The 20,617-nt window shown below is 39.9% G+C and overlaps 1 protein-coding gene across 3 annotated transcripts; it reads right to left on the bottom strand.

The window, feature by feature from the left end:
* Positions 1 to 6,085: 6,085 nt before the first annotated feature.
* Positions 6,086 to 20,602, bottom strand: CATSPER2 (cation channel sperm associated 2). Of its 3 annotated transcripts, none has more exons than XM_040492521.1 (13): positions 20,413 to 20,602; positions 19,794 to 19,940; positions 19,115 to 19,288; positions 18,857 to 18,925; positions 13,775 to 13,947; positions 13,111 to 13,266; positions 12,709 to 12,833; positions 11,287 to 11,465; positions 10,973 to 11,072; positions 10,354 to 10,410; positions 7,900 to 8,144; positions 7,373 to 7,540; positions 6,086 to 6,224 (listed from the first exon to the last, which is right to left on the bottom strand). In XM_040492521.1, exons 2-13 carry the CDS (start codon positions 19,936 to 19,938, stop codon positions 6,193 to 6,195), a joined length of 1,623 nt encoding a protein of 540 aa, XP_040348455.1. In that variant the 5' UTR covers positions 19,939 to 19,940; positions 20,413 to 20,602; the 3' UTR covers positions 6,086 to 6,192. The 3 variants fall into 3 exon arrangements, with proteins under 3 accessions (XP_040348455.1, XP_040348453.1, XP_040348454.1); XM_040492519.1 differs by lacking the exon at positions 20,413 to 20,602 and adding an exon at positions 20,139 to 20,406; XM_040492520.1 differs by lacking the exons at positions 18,857 to 18,925; positions 19,115 to 19,288; positions 20,413 to 20,602 and adding an exon at positions 20,139 to 20,406.
* Positions 20,603 to 20,617: the final 15 nt, after the last annotated feature.

Genomic DNA, 20,617 nt, shown 5'->3' on the forward strand with positions numbered 1-20,617 from the left:
CGAGCCCTACATCAAGCTCTGTGCTGACAGCTCAGAGCCTGGAGTCTGCTTCAGATTCTGTGTCTCCCTCTCACTCTGACCCTCTCCCACTTGTGCTCTGTCTCTCTGTCTCTAAAATAAACATTAAAATTTAAAAAAATAAAAAATTAAAAGTTACTATAATACAGTAAGTAGAAGCTATACTGTTATTATAAAATTTTTCTTTCATTCTTATCTTTTACATACACTGTACTGTAATAAAACAGATATAAAATTTTCTGCTTCCAAGTGGGAACACATTGGTTTACATTCCAGTATGATATTTGACGATGTAAGTAATAACTGGAGATCAAAGGGGGAAACTATGTTCCAAAATAAAAGCTCAACACAAACCATATATGAAAAAATTTTAAGTTTGTTATATCACAATAATATCTAAGTGATAATTTCACTTCCAAAATGTTCCTGAAGAACCCTCACCATTACCAGGCATAGAGTTTAATCTCTTCCTTATGAATAGTGAGGTATCCCTATGGGGTACCCTATGGTACCCTATGGTATCCCTATGGGGATACTCAGGGCAAGGATAAGAAGGAAGGAAGAGGAGTAATAGATTAATTGCCAGTGGGGCTTGTTTTTCAACCTTAGAATATTTGTGTTTAGTCAGAAAAGGTTTTGCTTGCTTTTGTTTTTGAAAAGTTGTTATTACATGACTCTAGGCTGCTAGAAGGATAATTCAGGGGGAAAATGGAGGAGGTAAAATCAGCCTTCATGGAAAAGATCATTTCTTATTTGGTGATCTTATGAAGAACTAGTTAGGATGGAGCAAGGATTTCTGTCCTGTTCATTCACTGATGTATGCTAATGCCTAGAATGGTGTCTGGAACATAGAACTCAACAAATATTTGTTGAATAAACTTCTGTTTCAATAGAATTGAAATCAGATCATTTTCATTAAGGAGTTAAAGAATGAGGTGACCTGCATAGGTCACTCATTTGAAAAAGCTATAGAAAGCCAAGAGATCATTCATCAAATACCTATAAAACAGTGCTTTTGAAACTTTAACGTGCATATGTAACACCTGATTCAATAGGTGCTGAGGATGGGACCCGTGATTCTGCACTTCCAACAAGTTACCAGGTGAAGCTAATTCTACTGGTCCTCAGACCCAATTTGAGCAAAGCTACACAAAGATGCTGTTTTCTTAAATAATATTTCCTTACTCCCTTTTATTAGGCTTATTAAATTCTGACTGCCAGGCTCAATGGATGCTCTGATTGGGATCTGACTGCACAATTCCTTTCTTCAAATTCTATGTTGGCTCTAAGGACTTTACTCTGGAATGATTATCCTTCTGTCTCTTCATCTCTTCCCTCCCAGGCTCCTTTCTGACTTCTCTTCCTCCTTCTATCCCTTATATGTTCCTGTTTCCCAGGTTTCTGTCTCAAACCCTCTTCTGTTTGTACCTAATGGAAATCCTTTGTTATCTCTAATTCTAGTTGATAGTTTTAGGGTTTCTAGGTATATAGTGGTGTCTAAAAATAGTGTTTTTAGTTTTTCTTTCCAAATATATTTTTGTATTTTTATAATTGTTGCTTTATATTTTTGGGTTTTTTGGTTCAAGTATAATAAACATACAGTGTTATATTAGTTCAGATGTACAGTATATGATTCAACTTCTATACATTACTCAGTGTGCATCATAAGTGTACTCTTAATCTCCTTCACTTATTTCACCCATCCCTCTCTTCTTTCCAAATATTTATGCCCTAGTTCTTTAAAAAAATTTTTTTAAATAAAAAAATATTTTATTATTTTTTAAGTTATTTTTTTAATGTTTATTTTTGACACAGAGAGAGACAGAGCATGAGCGGGGCAGGGGCAGAGAGAGATGGAGACACAGAATCCAAAGCAGGCTCCAGGCTCTGAGCTGTCAGCACAGAGCCCAACATGGGGCTCAAACTCACAGACCGCGAGATCATGACCTGAGCTGAAGTAGGACGCTCAACCAACTGAGCCACCCAAGCACCCCTATTTTATTACTTTTTAAATTTACTTTTTATTTTATTTTATTTTTTTGAGAGAGAGTGTGCAAGCAGGGGAGGGGCAGAGGGAAAGGAAGGAAGAGAATTTCAAGCAGGCTCCATACTCAGTGCAGAGCCTGATGCAGGACTCGATCTCAGGTGAGATTATGGCCTGAGCGGAGATCAAGAGTCAGACACTTAACTGATTAAGACACCCAGTGCCCCCAAAATGTTAAGATAAATTTCAATATATAATATTGTAATAAAATTCCTATCATAAGAAATAGGGCATGGGGTGCCTGGATGGCTCAGTCAGTTAACTGTCTGACTCTTGATCTCTGCTCAGGCCATGAACTCATGGTTTGTGAGTTTGAGCCTGCATTGGGCTGTCTGCTGTCAGCAGCTCACTTTGGATCTTCTGTCCCTGTCTCTCTCTGCCCCTCCTTACTCATGCATTCTCTCTCCAAAATAAATAAACGTTTAAAAAAATGAGGTCTAATCCACATAAAATTCATCATTTTAAAGTGTACAAGTCAGTGTTTATGTATAAATATATATCCACATACATGTTAAACACTCAATAAATGATAGAATTTTTAGTAACAAACATTTCTGAAGGCTTAAGTCATCCTACAGTGGCATGGGATTCCTTCTAGATAATAAATCCCCAATAACTAGGAACATTAAGCATCAGTTGGATATCCCCCTTTCAGTGATGTTCTAAATAGTGTTCCTGCTTTGGGGCACCTGGGTGGCTCAGTAGTGGCTGAGTGTCTGACTTTGGCTCAGGTCATGATCTCACGGTTCATGAGTTTGAGCCCACATGGGCTCTCTGCTGTCAGCACAGAGCCTGGTTTGGAACCTCTCTCTGTCTCCCTCTCACTCTGCCCCTCCCATGCTCACACTTTCTCTGTCAAAAATAAATAAAACATAAAAAAAAAAAAATAAAAGGTGTTCCTGCTTTGATGGAACATAAATTACTTGTGAGGTCTCTTCTAACACAAAAAACCTACGGGACACTTAGTGGAGTGGAATCACTGCCCGGAGCAATGGCAAGGAAATAGAATGACATGGAATAAAAGGACCCCCTTTTGGCTCAGAAACAGGTGAAAATGATGTTTGATTAAAATTAATGGTGCAACAACGCCTATCAAAATAACACCATCATCCTTCACAGAGCTAGAACAAACAATCCTAAAACTTGTATGGAACCAGAAAAGACCTCGAATAGCCAAAGCTATTTGCTTTCTTAAAAAGAAGACCAAAGCTGGAAGCGGCACAATTCCAGACTTCAAGATGTGTTATAAAGCTTTAATCATCAAGACAGTATGGTACTGGCACAAGAACAGACACATAGATCAATGAACAGAATAGACAACCCAGAAATGGACCCACAAACATATGGCCAACTAATCTTTGACAAAGCAGGAAAGAATATCCAATAGAAAAAGGAAAGTCTCTTCAGCAAATGGTGCTGGGAAAACTGGACTGTGACCTGCAGAAGAATGAACCTGGACCACTTTCTTATACCATACACAAAAATAAACTCAAAATGGATGAAAGACATAAACCTAAGACAGGAAGCCATCAAAATCTTAGAGAAAATAGGCAACAACTTCTTTGAACTTGGCCACAGCAAATTCTTACTTGACATGTCTCCAGAGGCAAGGGAAACAAAAGCAAAAATGAATTAGTGAGACCTCATCAAGATAAAAAGCTTCTGCACAGTAAAGGAAACAATCAACAAAACTAAAAGGCAACCAACGGAATGGGAGATTTTTGCAAATGATGTACCAAATAAAGGGTTAGTATACAAAACCTATAAAGAACTTATCAAACTTAATGCCCAAAAAACAAATAATCCAGTGAAGAAACGGGCAAAATACATGAATAGACACTTCTCCAAAGAAGACATCCAGATGGCCAATAGACACATGAAGAAACGCTCAACATGATTATCAGGAAAATACAAATCAAAACCACGAGACACCACCTCACACCTGTCAGAGTGGCTAAAATTAACAACTCAGGCAACAACAGATGTTGGTGAGGATGTGGAGTAAGAGGAATCCTTTTGCACTGCTGGTGGGAAACACCACTCTGGTGGAAAAGCCACTCTGGAAAACAGTATGGAGATTCCTCAAAAAATTAAAAATAGAGGGGCGCCTAGGTGGCTCAGGAGGTTAAGTGTCCAACTCTTTGTTTTGGCTCAGGTCATGACTTCACAGTTTATGGGTTCAAGCCCCACATTGGGCTCTATGCTTGTGGCACAGAGCCTGCTTGGGAGCCTCTTTGTCTCCCTCTCTCTCTGTCCCTCCTTCAATCACCCTGTCTCTCTCAAAATAAATAAACTTAAAATACTAAAAATACTTTTAAAGAATTAAAAATAGAACTACCCTATGACCCAGCAATTGCACTACTAGGTATTTATCCAAAGGATAGAGAAATGCTGATTCAAAGGGGCACATGCATCCCAATGTTTATAGCATCACTATTGACCATAGCCAAAGTATGGAAAAAGCCCAAATATTCATCAGCAGATGAATGGATCACATACATATATATCTGTATATTTTGTGTGTGTGTGTGTGTGTGTGTAATGGAATATTACTTGGCAGTCGAAAAGAATGAAATCTTGCCATTTGCAACAACGTGGATGGAACTAGAGGATATTATGCTAAGCGAAATAAGTCATAAAAAGACAAATAGCATATGATTTCACTCATATGTGGAATTTAAGATATAAAACATGAATATAAGGAAAGGGAAGCAAAGATAGTACAGAGAGGGAGACAACCCATAGGAAACTCTTAAATACAGAGAACCAACTGAGGGTTGCTGGCAGGGTGTTGGGTGCAGAGAAAGACTGAAGAGGTAAGGGGCATTAAGGAGGACACTTGTTGGAATGAGCATTGGAATCATCACATGTAAGTGATGAATCACTAAATTCTATTCCTGAAATTATTATTACACTATATGTTGACTAACTTGGATTTAAATTTTGAAAAGGGGGGTGGTCTAGGTCAGTTGAGCATCTTATTTCGGCTCAGGTCATGATCTCATGGTTTATGAGTTCAAGCCCTGTGTTGAGTTCTGTGCTGACAGTTCAGAACCTGGATCCTGCTTCAGATTCTGTGTCTCCCCGTCTCCCTGCCCCTCCCCTGCTTGCACTCTGCCTCTCTTTCTCTCTCTCTCTCACACACACAAAAATAAATAAACATTAAAAAAATTAGAGAACTATTTCAAAAAATTTTAATGTTGCATAGGAGAAGCAATGTTCATAAAACAGGAAATGAAAAAATAGTTCTCAGTTACACTACAGCTTCTGGGATCTCTTTACCCTCCTACTCCCAGAGGCCTGTACACATTAGGGAGGGAGAGGGTAAAATTAGGATTCTATCAGGAAGCAAAGGTTGCAGGAACGGTGTGGGCTGCAATGACAAAGTAAAAAAAAAAAAAAAAAGTGAGATCGAGGTGCGTGGTGGCTCAGTTGGTTAAGTGTCCAACTGTTGATTTTGGCTCAGGTCATGATCTCCCAGTTCATGACATCGAGCCCCATGTGGGACTCTGCTGACAGGGTGGAGCCTGCTTGGGATTCTCTCTCTGCCCCTCTCCTGCTCACACATGCACCCATGTGCATGTGTATTTTCTCTCTCTCTCTGTCTGTCTCTCTTGCTCTCAAAATAATCATTTATAATTTTTTAAATTTAATTAAATTAAATTTTATTTTTTTTTAAATTTTTTTTTCAACGTTTATTTTTGGGACAGAGAGACAGAGCATGAACGGGGGAGGAGCAGAGAGAGAGGGAGACACAGAATCGGAAACAGGCTCCAGGCTCTGAGCCATCAGCCCAGAGCCTGATGCGGGGCTCGAACTCACGGACCGCGAGATCGTGACCTGGCTGAAGTCGGACGCTTAACCGACTGCGCCACCCAGGCGCCCCTTTAAATTTAATTGTAAAAAGAAAAGGAAAAACATGAGATTCAGGGAGCTATGGAACGAGTAAAAAGCCAAGGACCATGGGCCCCACCTAACTTTATACCTTTCAGTATCCCCAATGTCTCAGAGACAGACCACTAAGCAGTTATCAACAGTATTTATTAGACATTTGTACTCAGAATTCTCCATTCCCAACTATTTCTTTCATTAACTTTTGCCAAAGAAATCGAAGCCATCCATTGTCAGCTTTATTTGTCTTCAAAGTTCATCAGTGCCTGCACTTTAAAGAAAGAGACTGTGAGGCTGAAAAGTTAAAAATATTCAGGACATGCAAATGTTTGAAGACCCTGCTTTTCCCACACAAATCTTCACTAATCTTTACTTATAGTAAGCCCTATGAGTCTGTACTCTTTGCCATAGATGAATTAACCCAGATTAAAGAAGCTACCTTGCTCCTTCTTCTCCTTTTCCCAGAGAACAAGAGAACAAGTGGGAAGGCAGGGCTGAGGACAACTCGAAAGAGCAGGATTAACCTTAGGCAACATTTTGAACTAGGCAAAGCCTGTCTTTGACATCCTGCTCTAAATTCCATGTTCCAATGTAATAAATTCCTCTTATTGCCCTTGTGTACCCACCACAAACCCATTCCTCTTCCCTCTGTTATTTTCACATTGAGTTGATTTCAACTCAATGGTATAAGAAAGACACCACTAATCCATATCAAATGGTAAAAAATGGCCCCTAACTCTTCCAGTTTTTGTATTTTTAGAAGGAGAATTTATTAACTCAAAATTCATCTCTATGTGGTAAAATTGCAAGGGAGAAATTTAGGGAAAATAATTTTGAGCAAGCAATTTTCTGCTTAAATTAATTCTGCTGTTTAAATAACATACATACTTCTCTCTGCCTGGGCTGACACTAGAACAAGCTGAAAGGAAAAGCCTGTAATTTATAAACCTCTTTTGGGGGTTGGGGAGAGTGGGGTACTTGTGAGCTTTCTGCTCTCTAATCCCCACAGCTATCCAACTTGAGCCTGAGGCCCTACTGCTTAGGTCTGAAACATGCCCTTCAAAGAGAAGAAATGCTTGCAAAAAGGAGTGGACTGCACAAATCGAGCAACAGCCCACCTTATCCTAATACCCGACAACTGCATTTAGACATGTTCCTCTTGGGAAACAAGCTGTCAGACCTTATAGGATTTAGATTTTCCCTACTGGTGAAGCAGACCTCTCAGATTCTCTCTGGATTCTAAGAAATAAGGACATAAGGATGTGACACTCCAAACCAAGGATTTGCCTTTTTAAGTCTGAGGTGGAAATTCAGAGGCTGAAATGCCAAAATAGTGCACACCCTCCTCCTTCTCCCCAGTTATATATGCTACTCCAATGTACTTAACCCCTGGTCCCCATGACTGCCCTAAATCCATACCTGCAAACTCCTGCAACCGTTTACGCTCCTCTAGGTTGTACTGAAGCTTTTCTAGCAACTCAAAATATCGGAAGAGTGAATCTCTAGGCCAAACAACACGATCATCCTGATCCATTTCCATTAACCCAGGCAGATTCTGGTGCACATGAGTCTCCCAGTCCAACTGACCTGGAGGGAGGAATGGTTCTTAAAAACAAATATAGGTCTGTGGAAGTTGGGTAAGAGCTAAAAGATCCTATGGTGTGGGGGAAAACGCAGGGATGAAAGAGTAAACAGGAAGCAAAGAGGGAAAAGAGTACATCCCTAAGAGACCACTTTTTACAATAAGCAAAGACAGCCACAGTCACACTTATCCACAGTGAAGCAGAAGTACAGGGGAAATGAAAGAAAGCACAAAGAAAGCAATTAAGACCACAAAGTCAGACTGGTGGAGAAAACTGGGAAGTAGATATAGTGGGAGAGGTCCTGTTAAGAATGGCATGTCTCTGGAGAAGTCTGAATTCAAATGGAAGAAACCCTCTGCTTACCAATGGAGTCTAAATATCTGGAGTCAGAAGAAGAGGAGGAATTGAGGGAAGATGAAGACGAGGAGGAAGAATAAGAGGAGGAGGAGGAGGAAGAGGAGGAAGAAGAGGCAGACTTTTTCATTTTTGACAAGGACTCTTTTGTTTTCGATACAGATGCCCTTGAACCCTCTTCATCAGCACTGTGTTTAGACTCTTCTTCAAAAGCTGTTGATAACTCCAAAGATTCCCTTTGTTGACTGGCATCTCTATAAGTGAAAGGAGAAATTTTATTGCTTTAAATACCTTTATGAGATACAGCAAGTTGAATCATTATTCTGGCCCTGGACCTTGCCATCCCCTAAAGGTGGGATTTAAGGCAATGAAGGCCAAATTGCTCCCAAAATTTGAGCTTGTAAGCACTTCCAACTTCAATTATTCCATGTGGTATATGCCTATTACTGCCCCTCACCACATAGCTTCTGTGCTCCATTTTACTCAGGTTTCTACATTTCACGTCCCACCTTATTTTGCCACATTTTAGCTCCTCACTCTATAGTTCTATGCCTGTTACACCACAACTATAGCTTTGCCCCCTCAATTATATCTCTTGACAGGTCCCGAGGTTCAGCTCTTGGCCTTTTTATCTTCCTCATCTACAGTCACTCCTTTAGTGCTCTCTTCTCCTGAGTTTAAATGTCTTCTAAATGTGAATTTAAACCTCTAGTCCAGACTTCACTCTTTGATCCAGACTTGTATGTACAACTTTTACTCACATATCATCACTTGCAAGTCTAACAGACATCTCAAGTTCAACCCAAACTGAACTCTTTGCCCATCACACCTCTTCCACTCACAGCCTTCCTCATCTCAGCTAATCCATCCTTCTGGCTGCTCTGGCCAAAACTTTGGAGTCTTTCTTAACACTTCTCTTATACCCCATCCAATCCATCAAGAAATCCTGTTGATTCTACCTTAAAAATATATCTTTTCTCATTGGTAGCACTCTGGTCTGAGCCATCATCACCTCTTGCCTGGATAGCTTCACAGCCTTCTAACTTGTCACTGCTCCTTTCCTTGTTCTCCTATAGCACATCATCAACACAGCAACCAGAATGATCCTTCTTAAATGTCATTTCATGTCATGGCTCTGCTCCCCATTTCACTTAGAGTCAAAGCCTAAGTCCCTGCAATGGCCCTCACAGCCCTACAGGATCAGGTCTCCGTGATCTCTCTGACCTCATAATCTATCAATATCCCCCCTGGTCACAGTGGTTTCTTTGCTGTTTCTCAAACACACTGGGAATGCTTCTGGCTTAGGGCCTTTGTACTAGCTGTTCTTTCTGCCTATAACATTCTTTCCATAGATATCCACACAGTAATCCCCTCGTCTCCAAGTCTTTGTTCAGTCATTACTTTTTCAATGAGACCATCATGACTACCTTGTTTAAAATTATAACCCATATGCAACCTCCACTCTATATTCCAATCTCCCTTAACCTATTCTAATTTTATTTTTATTTTTTCACAATGCTTATATTTTAATATAGTAGTCTACTTATTTTATATATTCATTGTTTATTATCTCTTTCCCCCTGCTCATATGTAAGCTCCATGAGAACAGGCATTATTGTCTATTTTGTTCACTGATATATCCCAAACACCTAATAAATATTCAATAATTATTTCTTGGGGCACCTGGCTGGCTCAGTCAGTAGAGCCCATGGCTCTTGATATCGGGGTTGTGAGTTCAAGACACATGTTGGATTCAGAGATTACTTAATAAAAAAAATGTTTACATCAATAATTATGTCTTGAATGGATGAATGAGTTTCTTATTTCTCCTTCTGCTCTCTTGTCCACTGCTGAACACTCACAGTCTAGAATAAGATCTGTTTCACAGAAGGTACTTGTGTAAGTTTCCTATGGCTGCTGCAACAAATTACTATAAACTTGGCAGCTTAAAATAACAGACATGTATTCTCTCACAATTCTGGAAGCCAGAAGTCTGAAATTAAGGTGTCTGCAGGGCCATACTCCCTCTGGAAGCTCTAGGGGAGAAGGCTCATTGCTTGCTCTAGCTTCTGGCAGTTGCCTGGCATTCACTGGCTTCCTTTGGCTTGTGTTGCATCACTCTGATTTCCATCTCCATCTTCACATCTCCTTCTCCTCTTCTCTTCTGTCTCTTATAAGGGCCCTTGTCACTGCATTTAGGGCCTACCTGGATAATCCAGGATGATCACATCTCAAGATCCTTAACTTAACTGCATCTGCAAAGACCCTTTTTCCAAATAAAGTCATGTTCACAGGTTCCAGGGGGTTAGGCCATGGGAATTTCTTTTTGGGGACTACCATTCAACTCACTACAATAAGTAGTTATTGAATAAATGGATGATCTCTCAAAGTCAATCTTTATCTTTGATTTTCTACCCTCTCCCTGCTTGTGTGTCCATCTTAGTTCACACAAACTCTCCTAACCTGGCATCCATTTTGCTAAGGCTTGACCTCAGTGCCTCAGGGGACAGGTTTTGTCTCCTGCAGAGCAAAAAACACAGAACAGTGAAGAGAATTATACTGGTGCAGGAGCATAGTATGGAAAAAAGAAAAGAATTCAGATCATAAAGTGAAGAAAACTGAGTGAGGAGAACAGATTATAGTAAAAAAGGTAAAAATGAGGGGCGCCTGGGTGGCGCAGTCGGTTAAGCGTCCGACTTCAGCCAGGTCACGATCTCGCGGTCCGTGAGTTCGAGCCCCGCGTCAGGCTCTGGGCTGATGGCTCAGAGCCTGGAGCCTGTTTCCGATTCTGTGTCTCCCTCTCTCTCTGCCCCTCCCCCGTTCATGCTCTGTCTCTCTCTGTCCCAAAAATAAAAAAAAATAAAAAAAATAAAACGTTGAAAAAAAAAAGGTAAAAATGAATGGGGAAGTCCCAATGGTGAATAAAGAATCAGGCAATGTTCTAGAGGCGGGGAATTCTAACCCTGGGGTAAATTTTCTGTCACAAAGGGAAAAATGGGGTCAAAGCCAAGGAGTAGAAACAGGGAATGAGGTCAGGATACTCTTCAGAACTAAACTTGGGTTTGAAAATGGGAAAGCAGACCTCTGGATAATCTGCCGCTTGAATATGTCAGCTTTATGTTGAACCTCCAAATGTGTCATCTCCTCGTTCAGCTCATTCCTGATATTCTGGAAGTTAGTAACTGCCCGAAAGGGCCATTAGGAGTTGGGAGACAGTGGTGAATAGACCTGAGGAGAGGGCTTGGGTAGGGAGAAACCAAGTGAAATATCCATTCCAGGCCCCAAGCCTTCCTGCTACCTCAGGTTCTCTCTATACATAATTTACTAATTCTAGTTTTCACCCTAATTTATTCCCAACTACCCCTCTCAACCAAGTTTCACCTCTTTTGTGCTTACCCATCATGGCTACTATGATATTTCGAAAGATAATGGAACCAAGTAACAACCAAAGGATGACATAGATGCTGCTGAAGGTACGGCTGACTTCAGGCACCTTCCAGGTATCCTGAAGCAATGCATACCAATGGTCCATGGTGAAGAGGATGAATACTGTCACCAGGGAATTCAGAAGGTCCCTAAAGAAAAAAGAGTTGTGGGTACAGACAGAACAGAGATCTAAATCTCTCAGATATGGTATCTTTCCTACTCTTAAAGCAACATAACATTTCTTTGTAGTTTGCTCTGACTTCAGCTTCTTTTCTATCAATTTTTTAGCGAATCATTCTTCAGTCAGGGTTGTTTTATTAGGTTTTCCTTTATCATGAATAATCCAAGAATATCTCTCACTATTCCATTAGTGCCTACAACATAGTAGGTGCTCAATAAATAGGTACTGGCTGAATTTTAAAAAATTGAATAAATCACCAACTACGTATCTCTTTTGTAACATCGTTTTTCACTGTTCTATGGCCTTCACCTAAAAGATCACTTCAAAATTTGGCAAACATCATTCCTATTTAGTTCTCTGGTATGAAGTGATTCTTAGGTAAACGGACAGATATGTGACATAAACACGTGATCCCAAATAATTAATAATAATGAATATATCATAAAAGATCTCAGGAAGGTATATAAATTTTCCTTCTTTCCTTCCTAGTTCTCCATAATACAACTTATTGAAAATATCAGGGCCTAAATAGGATGAATATTTAGGACTTCCCTAACTTAATACTCTTACAAAGCTACCTATTAGCCTGAGACCTAAGAGGTGCTGGCAAGATTGGATTCCGGTTAATACGTAACTATCTCATCTAAATCCAGTTGATTTTCTACTAGCAGTTGGTGTTCTCTAGACAAAGATCTTGTCAGGATTTTACTTCTGAATGTGTATAGGTGTGTGCATGTGTAATGCCCATACTGAGACTTTGGGGTAAAACCAGTGACGTGTTTGAGAGTCACAGTAACAGGTGTTGATCACTTATTGTGTTAAAATCCATTCTAAGTGCAAAGATGCATTACTTTTATCCCTCAGTCTTATGCTATAAGGTAGTGCTACAATTATTCTCATTTTTCAGAAGAGGTAACTGAGGCATAGAAACCAGAGCTTAATCACTAAAATATACTGCTATTTAAAGATGGCTGATGAGGGTATGTTTAAATTTTAAAACCCAGAGCAAACCTGGAACTAGTTACCCTATCCTCAAAATCAGAGCTAATACCACTCACTATTCTTTTGCTGTCTCTTTCCTTCTCCTTACTATGATCTATTCCAGTTTCTTAAAATAGACTATATTTTTTGTATTACTTACTTTGGACTAGGTTCCCAGTTTCTTGCCCAAATTCTCTCCCCCCACCCGGGATTCCCCCAGTCCTGCCTACGAGAAGAACATGTGGTACTCCAGGTCCTGGCGAGTTGAACGGGTGTAGTCCTCAAAGAAGTAGACACCAGTCACAGCAAAAATGTAGAAGAAGATGAGCAGCAACATCAAGAGGAAGGTCATACTCTAGAGGCCATGACCCCAAGTTAGCACTGAGCCAGACTAGGCTGATTCTACCTACAGCAAAGTCAAGCCCACCCTGGCAAACTCCCACCAAAACCCTCACTTCCACTCCCAAGCCCAGTTATCTCTAGCCCACAGCAGCTTTCCCCAGCCCTTTCTCATCCAATGGTATTTCATAGGGTCTTTCATTGCCTTCTCTGACACACCCAGACTTGTTTTATGTTAAACTCCCATGTTTACCCACCCTGCCCACTTGGTTTAGCTGCAGCACTCAAATCACCTTGAGGGCCCTCACCAGGGCCAAAATAATGACTCGAATTTGACGGAATCGTGCAAAGAGTTTGAGAGATCTTAGCACCCGGCATATCCTTAGCAACTGGAGCCACACAGACTGGCCTGTTACCCCTACCAGCACCACAACCTCAGGAAGCAGGGACTGTAGGAAATACATACATTATGAGTACAATATACCCCAAAGCACCCATGCACAGTTACCCCTTCTTTATCTCATCTTCTTCATATTTCCTTGGGCATTATCCCTTGAATAGCATTTTCTGGGGACTGTTTCCTATTTAGCCTTCTTGTACTAAATTACTTAAACTCTGCACTTCAATTTGCTCAAACATAAAAAGGGGATTAATATAATGTTTATCTCATTGGGTTGCTGTGGAGCTCAACTGAGAAAATACATGTAAAACACAACAGTGACTGGCACTTGATAAGTGCTTAGTAACAGGCAGATGTTATTGTTGGGGTTAATGTTGCGGTTTGATTCTGTCTTGCTTCTAATACCAACAACTCCTGCAATGACTGACTTTAGTTTTAGAAAAAAAATCAAAATAATGAAATTCGTCTTGTGATCTAATTAACTTTTCTTGTCATTTTCATTGACCTAGGCTTATTCCTCAACCCACCACACTATTCCTCAGGATACCTATCCTTACCAATATGGTGACAACAAAGTCAAACACATTCCAAGCATTCTTCCAGAAGAGGAAAAAGCTGGATATCCACATAAGAAGGATTTCCAAGATGAAAATAAGCAAGATGAACCAAGCTGCCACCTCCAGACTCAGCTTCAGTGACCACAGTTTGGTATTTGAGGATTCAAGCAATTCTGTGAGAGTAGAGTGAAAGACAAATAAAGGTTAAGGAACTGGGAGGCTGAATAATATAGAATGATCAGATCAGAAACTATTATAAACTACAGTTGTGCCCACTGCTGTTTTATTTTTCATTTTTCTTTTTTTTTCTTTTTTTTTTTTTTTAGAGAGAGTGTGCAGGTGAGGGAGAAGGGCAGGGTAAGAGAGAGAATCGTAAGCAGGCTCCACACCTCCACACTCAAGTGCAGAGGCTGACACAGGGCTCAGTCCCATGACTCTGGGATCATGACGTGAGCCAAAATCAAAAGTTGGACACTAAACCAACTGAGCCACTTTGTTTCTCTTCTTAACACCAGTATTTTTTCAACCTGTGAAATATAGGGGAGGTCAGAATTGACCGTGAAAAATAGCTACAACTCATCTCCTGCTGGTATTGATATGTCTAACAGCTGCAAGTCACTACCTTCCCACTCTGGGGTCACAGAGACACCAAGGGATTACTTTTTTCACTACCACCAACACTGTCTGCTGTACTGGTACCCCGGTCCCAAACTTCACAAAGAAGCAATGGGTCTTGAGAATAGAATGAAAATGTAGCGCCATGATATGGAAAGTGCTTGGTAAGGGAAGTAGAAACAAGAAGCCAAATCCATAGGACATACTGAGTTATAATAAAAAAAAATTTTTGAGGGGCACCTGGGTGGCTCAGTTGGTTAAGTGTCTGACTCTTGGTTTCTGCTCAGGTCATGATCTTGAAGTTCGTGAGATCAAGTCCCACATTGGGCTCTGTGCTGGCAGCTCAGAGGCTGTTTGGGATTCTCTCTCTCTCTGCCTTTCCCCCACTCACTCACTCAATCACTCTCTCTCTCAAAATAGATAAACATTAAAAAATACTTTATAATAAGAAACTTTTTGGTTCTATATTTGTTAGCTTTTAAAACTTTCCCATTCTTCTCTAAAACTGATTTTGTTCAGCAAAGCAAATTAAATCCTATACTTTCTCTCTAGAATCCTGTTTGCTAATTGCTATACTTCAACATCACCTTTATCTTTCAGCTTCTTTATTTTTTTTTATGTATTTAATAGGTGTATACCATGCTGTAGGGAAAAAAACACAATGAAATAAAAATAGGCTTAAAAGCTAAATAATAATTTGGGAGGCGCATGGGTGGCTCAGTTGGTTAAGTGTCTGACTCTGATTTTGGCCTAGGTCATGATCTCATGGTTCATGAGTTCGAGCCCTACATTGGGCTCTGCAATGACAGTGGGGAGTCTGCTTGGGAGTCTCTCTCTCACTTTCTCTCTCTGCCCCTCTCCCACTTGCGTGCACATGCTCTCTCCCTCTCAAAATAATAAACTTAAAAAAAAGCTAAATAATAATTTGATACATTTCCCTTTGAAATGGAACAATCTAAGAGCCTCCAAATACACTATGACTGATATCATGGCTGTTAATGGAGATTAGAAGAACATACTTAGTCACTCTGAACAACATAAACTGCTGTGTAGATTTTGACACTTAATTTGAAATTGCTACTGTTTTTTTGTCTGGTTATATCCATAATATTAAATTTAAAAACATATAATACATAAAATATATTTCATTCCCATGCCAAAATAACTGATATGGCTTAGTCAGTTAAGCATCCAACTTCAGCTTTGGCTCAGGTCATGATCTCATGGTTTGGGAATTTTAGCCCCCCATCAGGCTCTCTGCTATCAGCACAGAGTCTGCTTCAGACACCCTGTCCCCCTCTCTCCACCTCACCCCTGCTCACTCTCTTGCTTTCAAAAATAAATACAAACATTAAAAATTTTTTAAAATAACTAAATGAATTCATTTGTGGACAAATCATGTGTTTTATTAAACATTTTTAAAAAATGTTTACTTATTTTGAGAAGGAGAGAGAGAGAGAGAGAGAGAGAGCACAAGTTGGGGAGGAGCAGAGAAAGAGGAAGAGAGAGAAAATTCCAAGCAGGCTCCACACTGTCAGCAAAGAGCCCAATGAGGGGCTCAAGCTCATGAACACATGAGATCATGACCTGACCTGAAACCACGAGTCAGATGCTTAACCAACTGAGACACCCAGGGGCCCCTTATATATTTTCTTTAAAAAATGATGGGGGCAGGAAAGAAAGAAGATTTGGCTCATTATATCCACAATGAAGCAAGGAACACTAATGCTATATAAAGTTTTTGATCAGATGAATGCAGTTTATAGAAACTGATGAAGATCATGTTGAGATAAACTTGCAGAATTATTCTTATATATAGTACAAGATATCTCTAGAACTTCAAACTCAATGTAAAACATTGTAATGACATTATACACAAATTTTTTTTTTGTTAGAAATAGACTATTCACACTTGCAATGTGTTATTTTCAGAAAACGGATTGCAAATGAGTCAAACCTTCTTACTTTTCTCCCTCTCATCATTTGGAAACAAAATGTGAAAATTAAAAAAATAAGCCAAATTGATGTTTAAAATGAAAAGTAGAATTACCAATATCACTGTGAAAGTAGATTTTTTTCTAATTTTTACACCCTAATTTGTAATTAAATTTACACCTACACCTTAACATGTACTTAACATATAATACATAATTATTATTATGCAATTAATATAATGAAATACGTCAAGTATATCTCAATTTTTAAAAAGGAACAAAAAATTACATTTAAAAACATAATACGTAAAATAAATATATTTGATTCAGGACCAAACAATATATAATGGCCTTTAAAAATTCATTTATGAAGAAATCATACATTTACTTTAAAAACAGCACGAATCACTTATAAAATGGCAAAAATGAAAATAAGCTAACATAATTTTTTACATTATATAATATACATTAAAATACAATATTGAATAATATGCTAGTCTAAAGCATTATTTTTACTTCAACTTCCTTTTTTTTTTTAAGTTTTTACTTTTGAGAGCTTACGCACATGAGCTGGAGAGTGGCAGACACAGAATCCAAAACAGGCTCCAGGCCCCAAGCAGTCAGCACAGAGCCAAACACGGGGCTCAAACTCATGAACCATGAGACAATGACCTGAGCTGAAGTCAGATGCTTAACCAACCTACTGAGCCACCCAGGTGCCCCAATTTGCATGTGATAAAAAGAAGCAAGTTGAGGGGCGCCTGGGTGGCTCAGTTGGTTAGGCGTCTGACTTCAGCTCAGGTCATCTCACGGTTTGTGAGTTTGCTCACGGTTCTTGAGTTTGAGCCCTGGGTCAGGCTCTGTGCTGACAGCTTGGAGCCTGGAGCCTGTTTCAGATTCTGTGTCTCCCTCTCTCTCTGCCCCTCCCTCGCTCATGATTTCAAAAATAAGAAATAAATATTAAAAAAAATTTTTACATCACATACAAATAATGGAATGATTAAAAGTCCTAGGGAGATTTTCAAGTTTAGAGCTAACTGGGAGACAAAATCACAAGACAAAAAAGATTGGGGAGCTTTCATCTAGAGAACTGCTTGTTAATTATGATTTTCCCCCATCTGTAACAACATTCTCTGTGATCTGGAAAAAAAATTTTTAAAGCCTAAACAGTCTTAACATTTATCATATGAATTAGCCTGTTCAAAGAAATCTGTTAGTCACAAATTCTTTCCCTTTGCAAAATCCCTCCTGCTTTTCTACCATGAGAACGTACTTAATACAATTTTCCTGAACTTGTCAGGTAATTCCCACTCAGGCAACCTACCTATCCTATGGCACAGTGATCATGTTTCATATCCAGCTGTTTTACCAACTAGAGGGGTATTCTATTTTGATTTGTCCATTAGATCTAGGAAATCCCGTACATTTATTGCTGTTTACTTTATTCCAAGGCTTAAGACTACATCCCTAACCCCTCAAGGCAAATACATGCCAGTTATCGTAAAAGAAATTGGAAATGTGGGTGACTTAGTTCAAAATCCTTACCACAATGGGGAGAAAATAAAATACTTCAAAGTATATAGTATACTGTAGTGGATCAATGACATCAAGTATTGTATATTTAAATATCTTTGACCTGATTGCATTAAAATACTTAAAATTTTTTTTTAAATATCTATTTTTTTTTTTTTTTTTTTTTTTTGAGAGAGCAAGAGACACAAAGCATGAGCAGCAGAGGAGCACAGAGAGGAGGAGACAGAATCAGAAGCAGGCTCCAGGCTCTGAGCTGTCAGCATAGAGCCTGATGTAGGGCTCAAACTCACTAACCTCAAGATCATGACCTGAGCTGAAGTTGGATGCTCAACCGACTGAGCCACCCAGGTGCCCCTACATTAAAGGATTTTTAAATGGGAAAGTTCCTCAAAACAGTGAGGATGAAACAAGGAAGTAAATACTGTCCTTTTCATTTCTGAGCAATCTGTTTGAGGTGATAATCAAATGATCTCACTGATTTTCCAGATGTTCTTTTACTTCTAATACATTTCATATAATTTAGGACTGATTTTAGAGTCATTTACTCTTAAGTCATGTTTCGGCTCATCCAATATTTTAGTTGTGTCTAACTTTACACACTTTGTGAGCTTTCTTATTTGTACTTAATATTTGACATACTTGTAAAAAATGTAAATGTGATATCAGTTACTGACAAGCACCAACCAATACCTCTAATACAAAAGGCTAATTCAAACAAATATTAAACTAAACTGACACAAGAAATATAACTGGTCTTCCCATCTTCGGTTTCGTGTAACTCTATTATATTCTTCAATGTCTAGCTTGCTTTGTATCTACCATACTCTTTGAAAGCCCTCCAAATGTTTCCAGGTCTTAACAGTTGCACAAATCATACTCCAGGAGACTCAATATAGGTGTCCTTATCACAATTCAAGTAACATTGAGAAATGAAAAATGATCAATTTATAGGAAAAATGACTCATAGCCACTTCCTCTTTCATTTAATGTCAGTTCTCACCTATTTCAACCATCAGTACGATTGTATTCAAAAAGATGAGAAAGATGATGAAGTTTGTGAAGAGAGGGCCTGTTTTCTCTTAAGGAAACATCCAGAGTGGAATTCTTTTTTATACAGGTGAAATAATAAGGGTAAGAATAGAACCAGTGAGGATGAGAAGAAAATGGAGTTTGGAAAAGGGAAAGTCAGTCATCGGGCAGATGATGAGGCAAGAGACAGTAAAGGCATGGGATAAAAGTGAGGGGCATGAAAGGATACACTCAAGGACCCATCCAGCCCACAAGGAAAGAGGTGGCCTCTGACTGTAGCGCACATGAAGCCTGCTCATCAGTCTCTGGCCACGTGTAATACGTTCTACATGTCGAGGCTTTATGGAGAAGCGCACAAGCTGGTGTTGATCTCCCAACATAAGCTTCTTCTGACCGGAAGGATCTATAACAGAAAATAAAGGGCACAGTGGATAAACATAAAGAGAAGTCTCTGGGTGATATGGAGAGCAGGTAGGACCGGGGCAGGAATACTGGTTACATAACGGGTCCTGTAATGCAGGGGATTGCCTTGCTGTTCTTACAGCAACTGACATTAGTTTGAAGTAAGAGCTAATACATTGCCTATGACCAACACTGTCAATGCCCAAGAGAAAAGGCACAGATTCAACCCTCAAAGTTTTCAGGGTCTTTGGTAGAAACTTCCAAATCAGCCAGAGCTAATAGTTATCCTAGGCCTAAAAGTGAGCAACATGGGTCCTATCTCCTGGGTTCAAAGAGCTTTACTTATAAAGCCCTTAATTTATCAAGTTTGGTATCATTTACAAACTAGCAACCAAACCAATCGTCCCTGAATTTTTCATCCTTAAAATTGTCTTTCTGCTTCCTACTCTTTTGAGGGTGTGAAGGGGAGTTTTAAATTTATGCTAGTTAAGAAACAGAATGCTGACCAAGTATCTCTCGGATAGTGTGTCGTGGCACAGCTTGGCTCAAGCCTTGCAGATGCTCGATGAGAGAGAAAGTATCAATGAGACGTGAACGTATGGCATCAGCTCGGGGCAGCTGCACGTGTCCTGCTGGGTGACTGGTGGCCATGTCTGTTAAAATAAAGGAAAAACCAAGAGTCATTTCATTATTGGAGTTGCAGCAAAGATTAGAAGTTTCCTTCCCCTTCTCCCACCTTCTTTGCCCTTAAGAAGTCAAACACATTGTACCAAGACTCAAGGTTTTTTTTAAACAAAAGGAGCTGAGAGTCCTAATAGAGACATTGCACGGTAGACCAAGTGGCCAGGCACCTTTACTTGTGTCACATCGTTTCTCATTAAGAGTAGCAGCCACAGGGAAGGAGTCCCAGGGCTGGACAAAGAGGAAATCGGAGCACCACCGGGACCTGAGGTAATCAGGCAATGCAATGTGGTGAGGCAGTGAGGGACTCAGGGCTGCCTCCGAAAGACAAACCAAGAGGAATTGGACAAGTTGCAGCAGCCTGACATTACGAAAATGTGTTCCGTCCCAAGTGTGTTCCTCGGATGCCTGCTCCATCTGTCAATACCCGCTTCTGGGCCTCACCTCAGCCCAGGCTCTTTTCCGCCCACTCAGCCCTGACTTCACGTCTCCGCCTCCCGCGCCCTCTGAACTCGGCTCTCCCCACGCAAGACGAGCTCAGGGTCGGTTCCCAGCACTGCAGCGCCCCATTTCCAGCTCGGCCCTGCCCCGCCCCACTCTACCCCACTTGCTCCCTAAGGTCTGGCTCGCCGCGGGCCCAACCCCAGGC

The sequence above is a fragment of the Herpailurus yagouaroundi genome, unplaced genomic scaffold (assembly GCF_014898765.1).
Source record: "Herpailurus yagouaroundi ecotype Mexico unplaced genomic scaffold, PumYag 184, whole genome shotgun sequence".
Classification (NCBI taxonomy): Eukaryota; Metazoa; Chordata; class Mammalia; order Carnivora; family Felidae; genus Herpailurus; species Herpailurus yagouaroundi.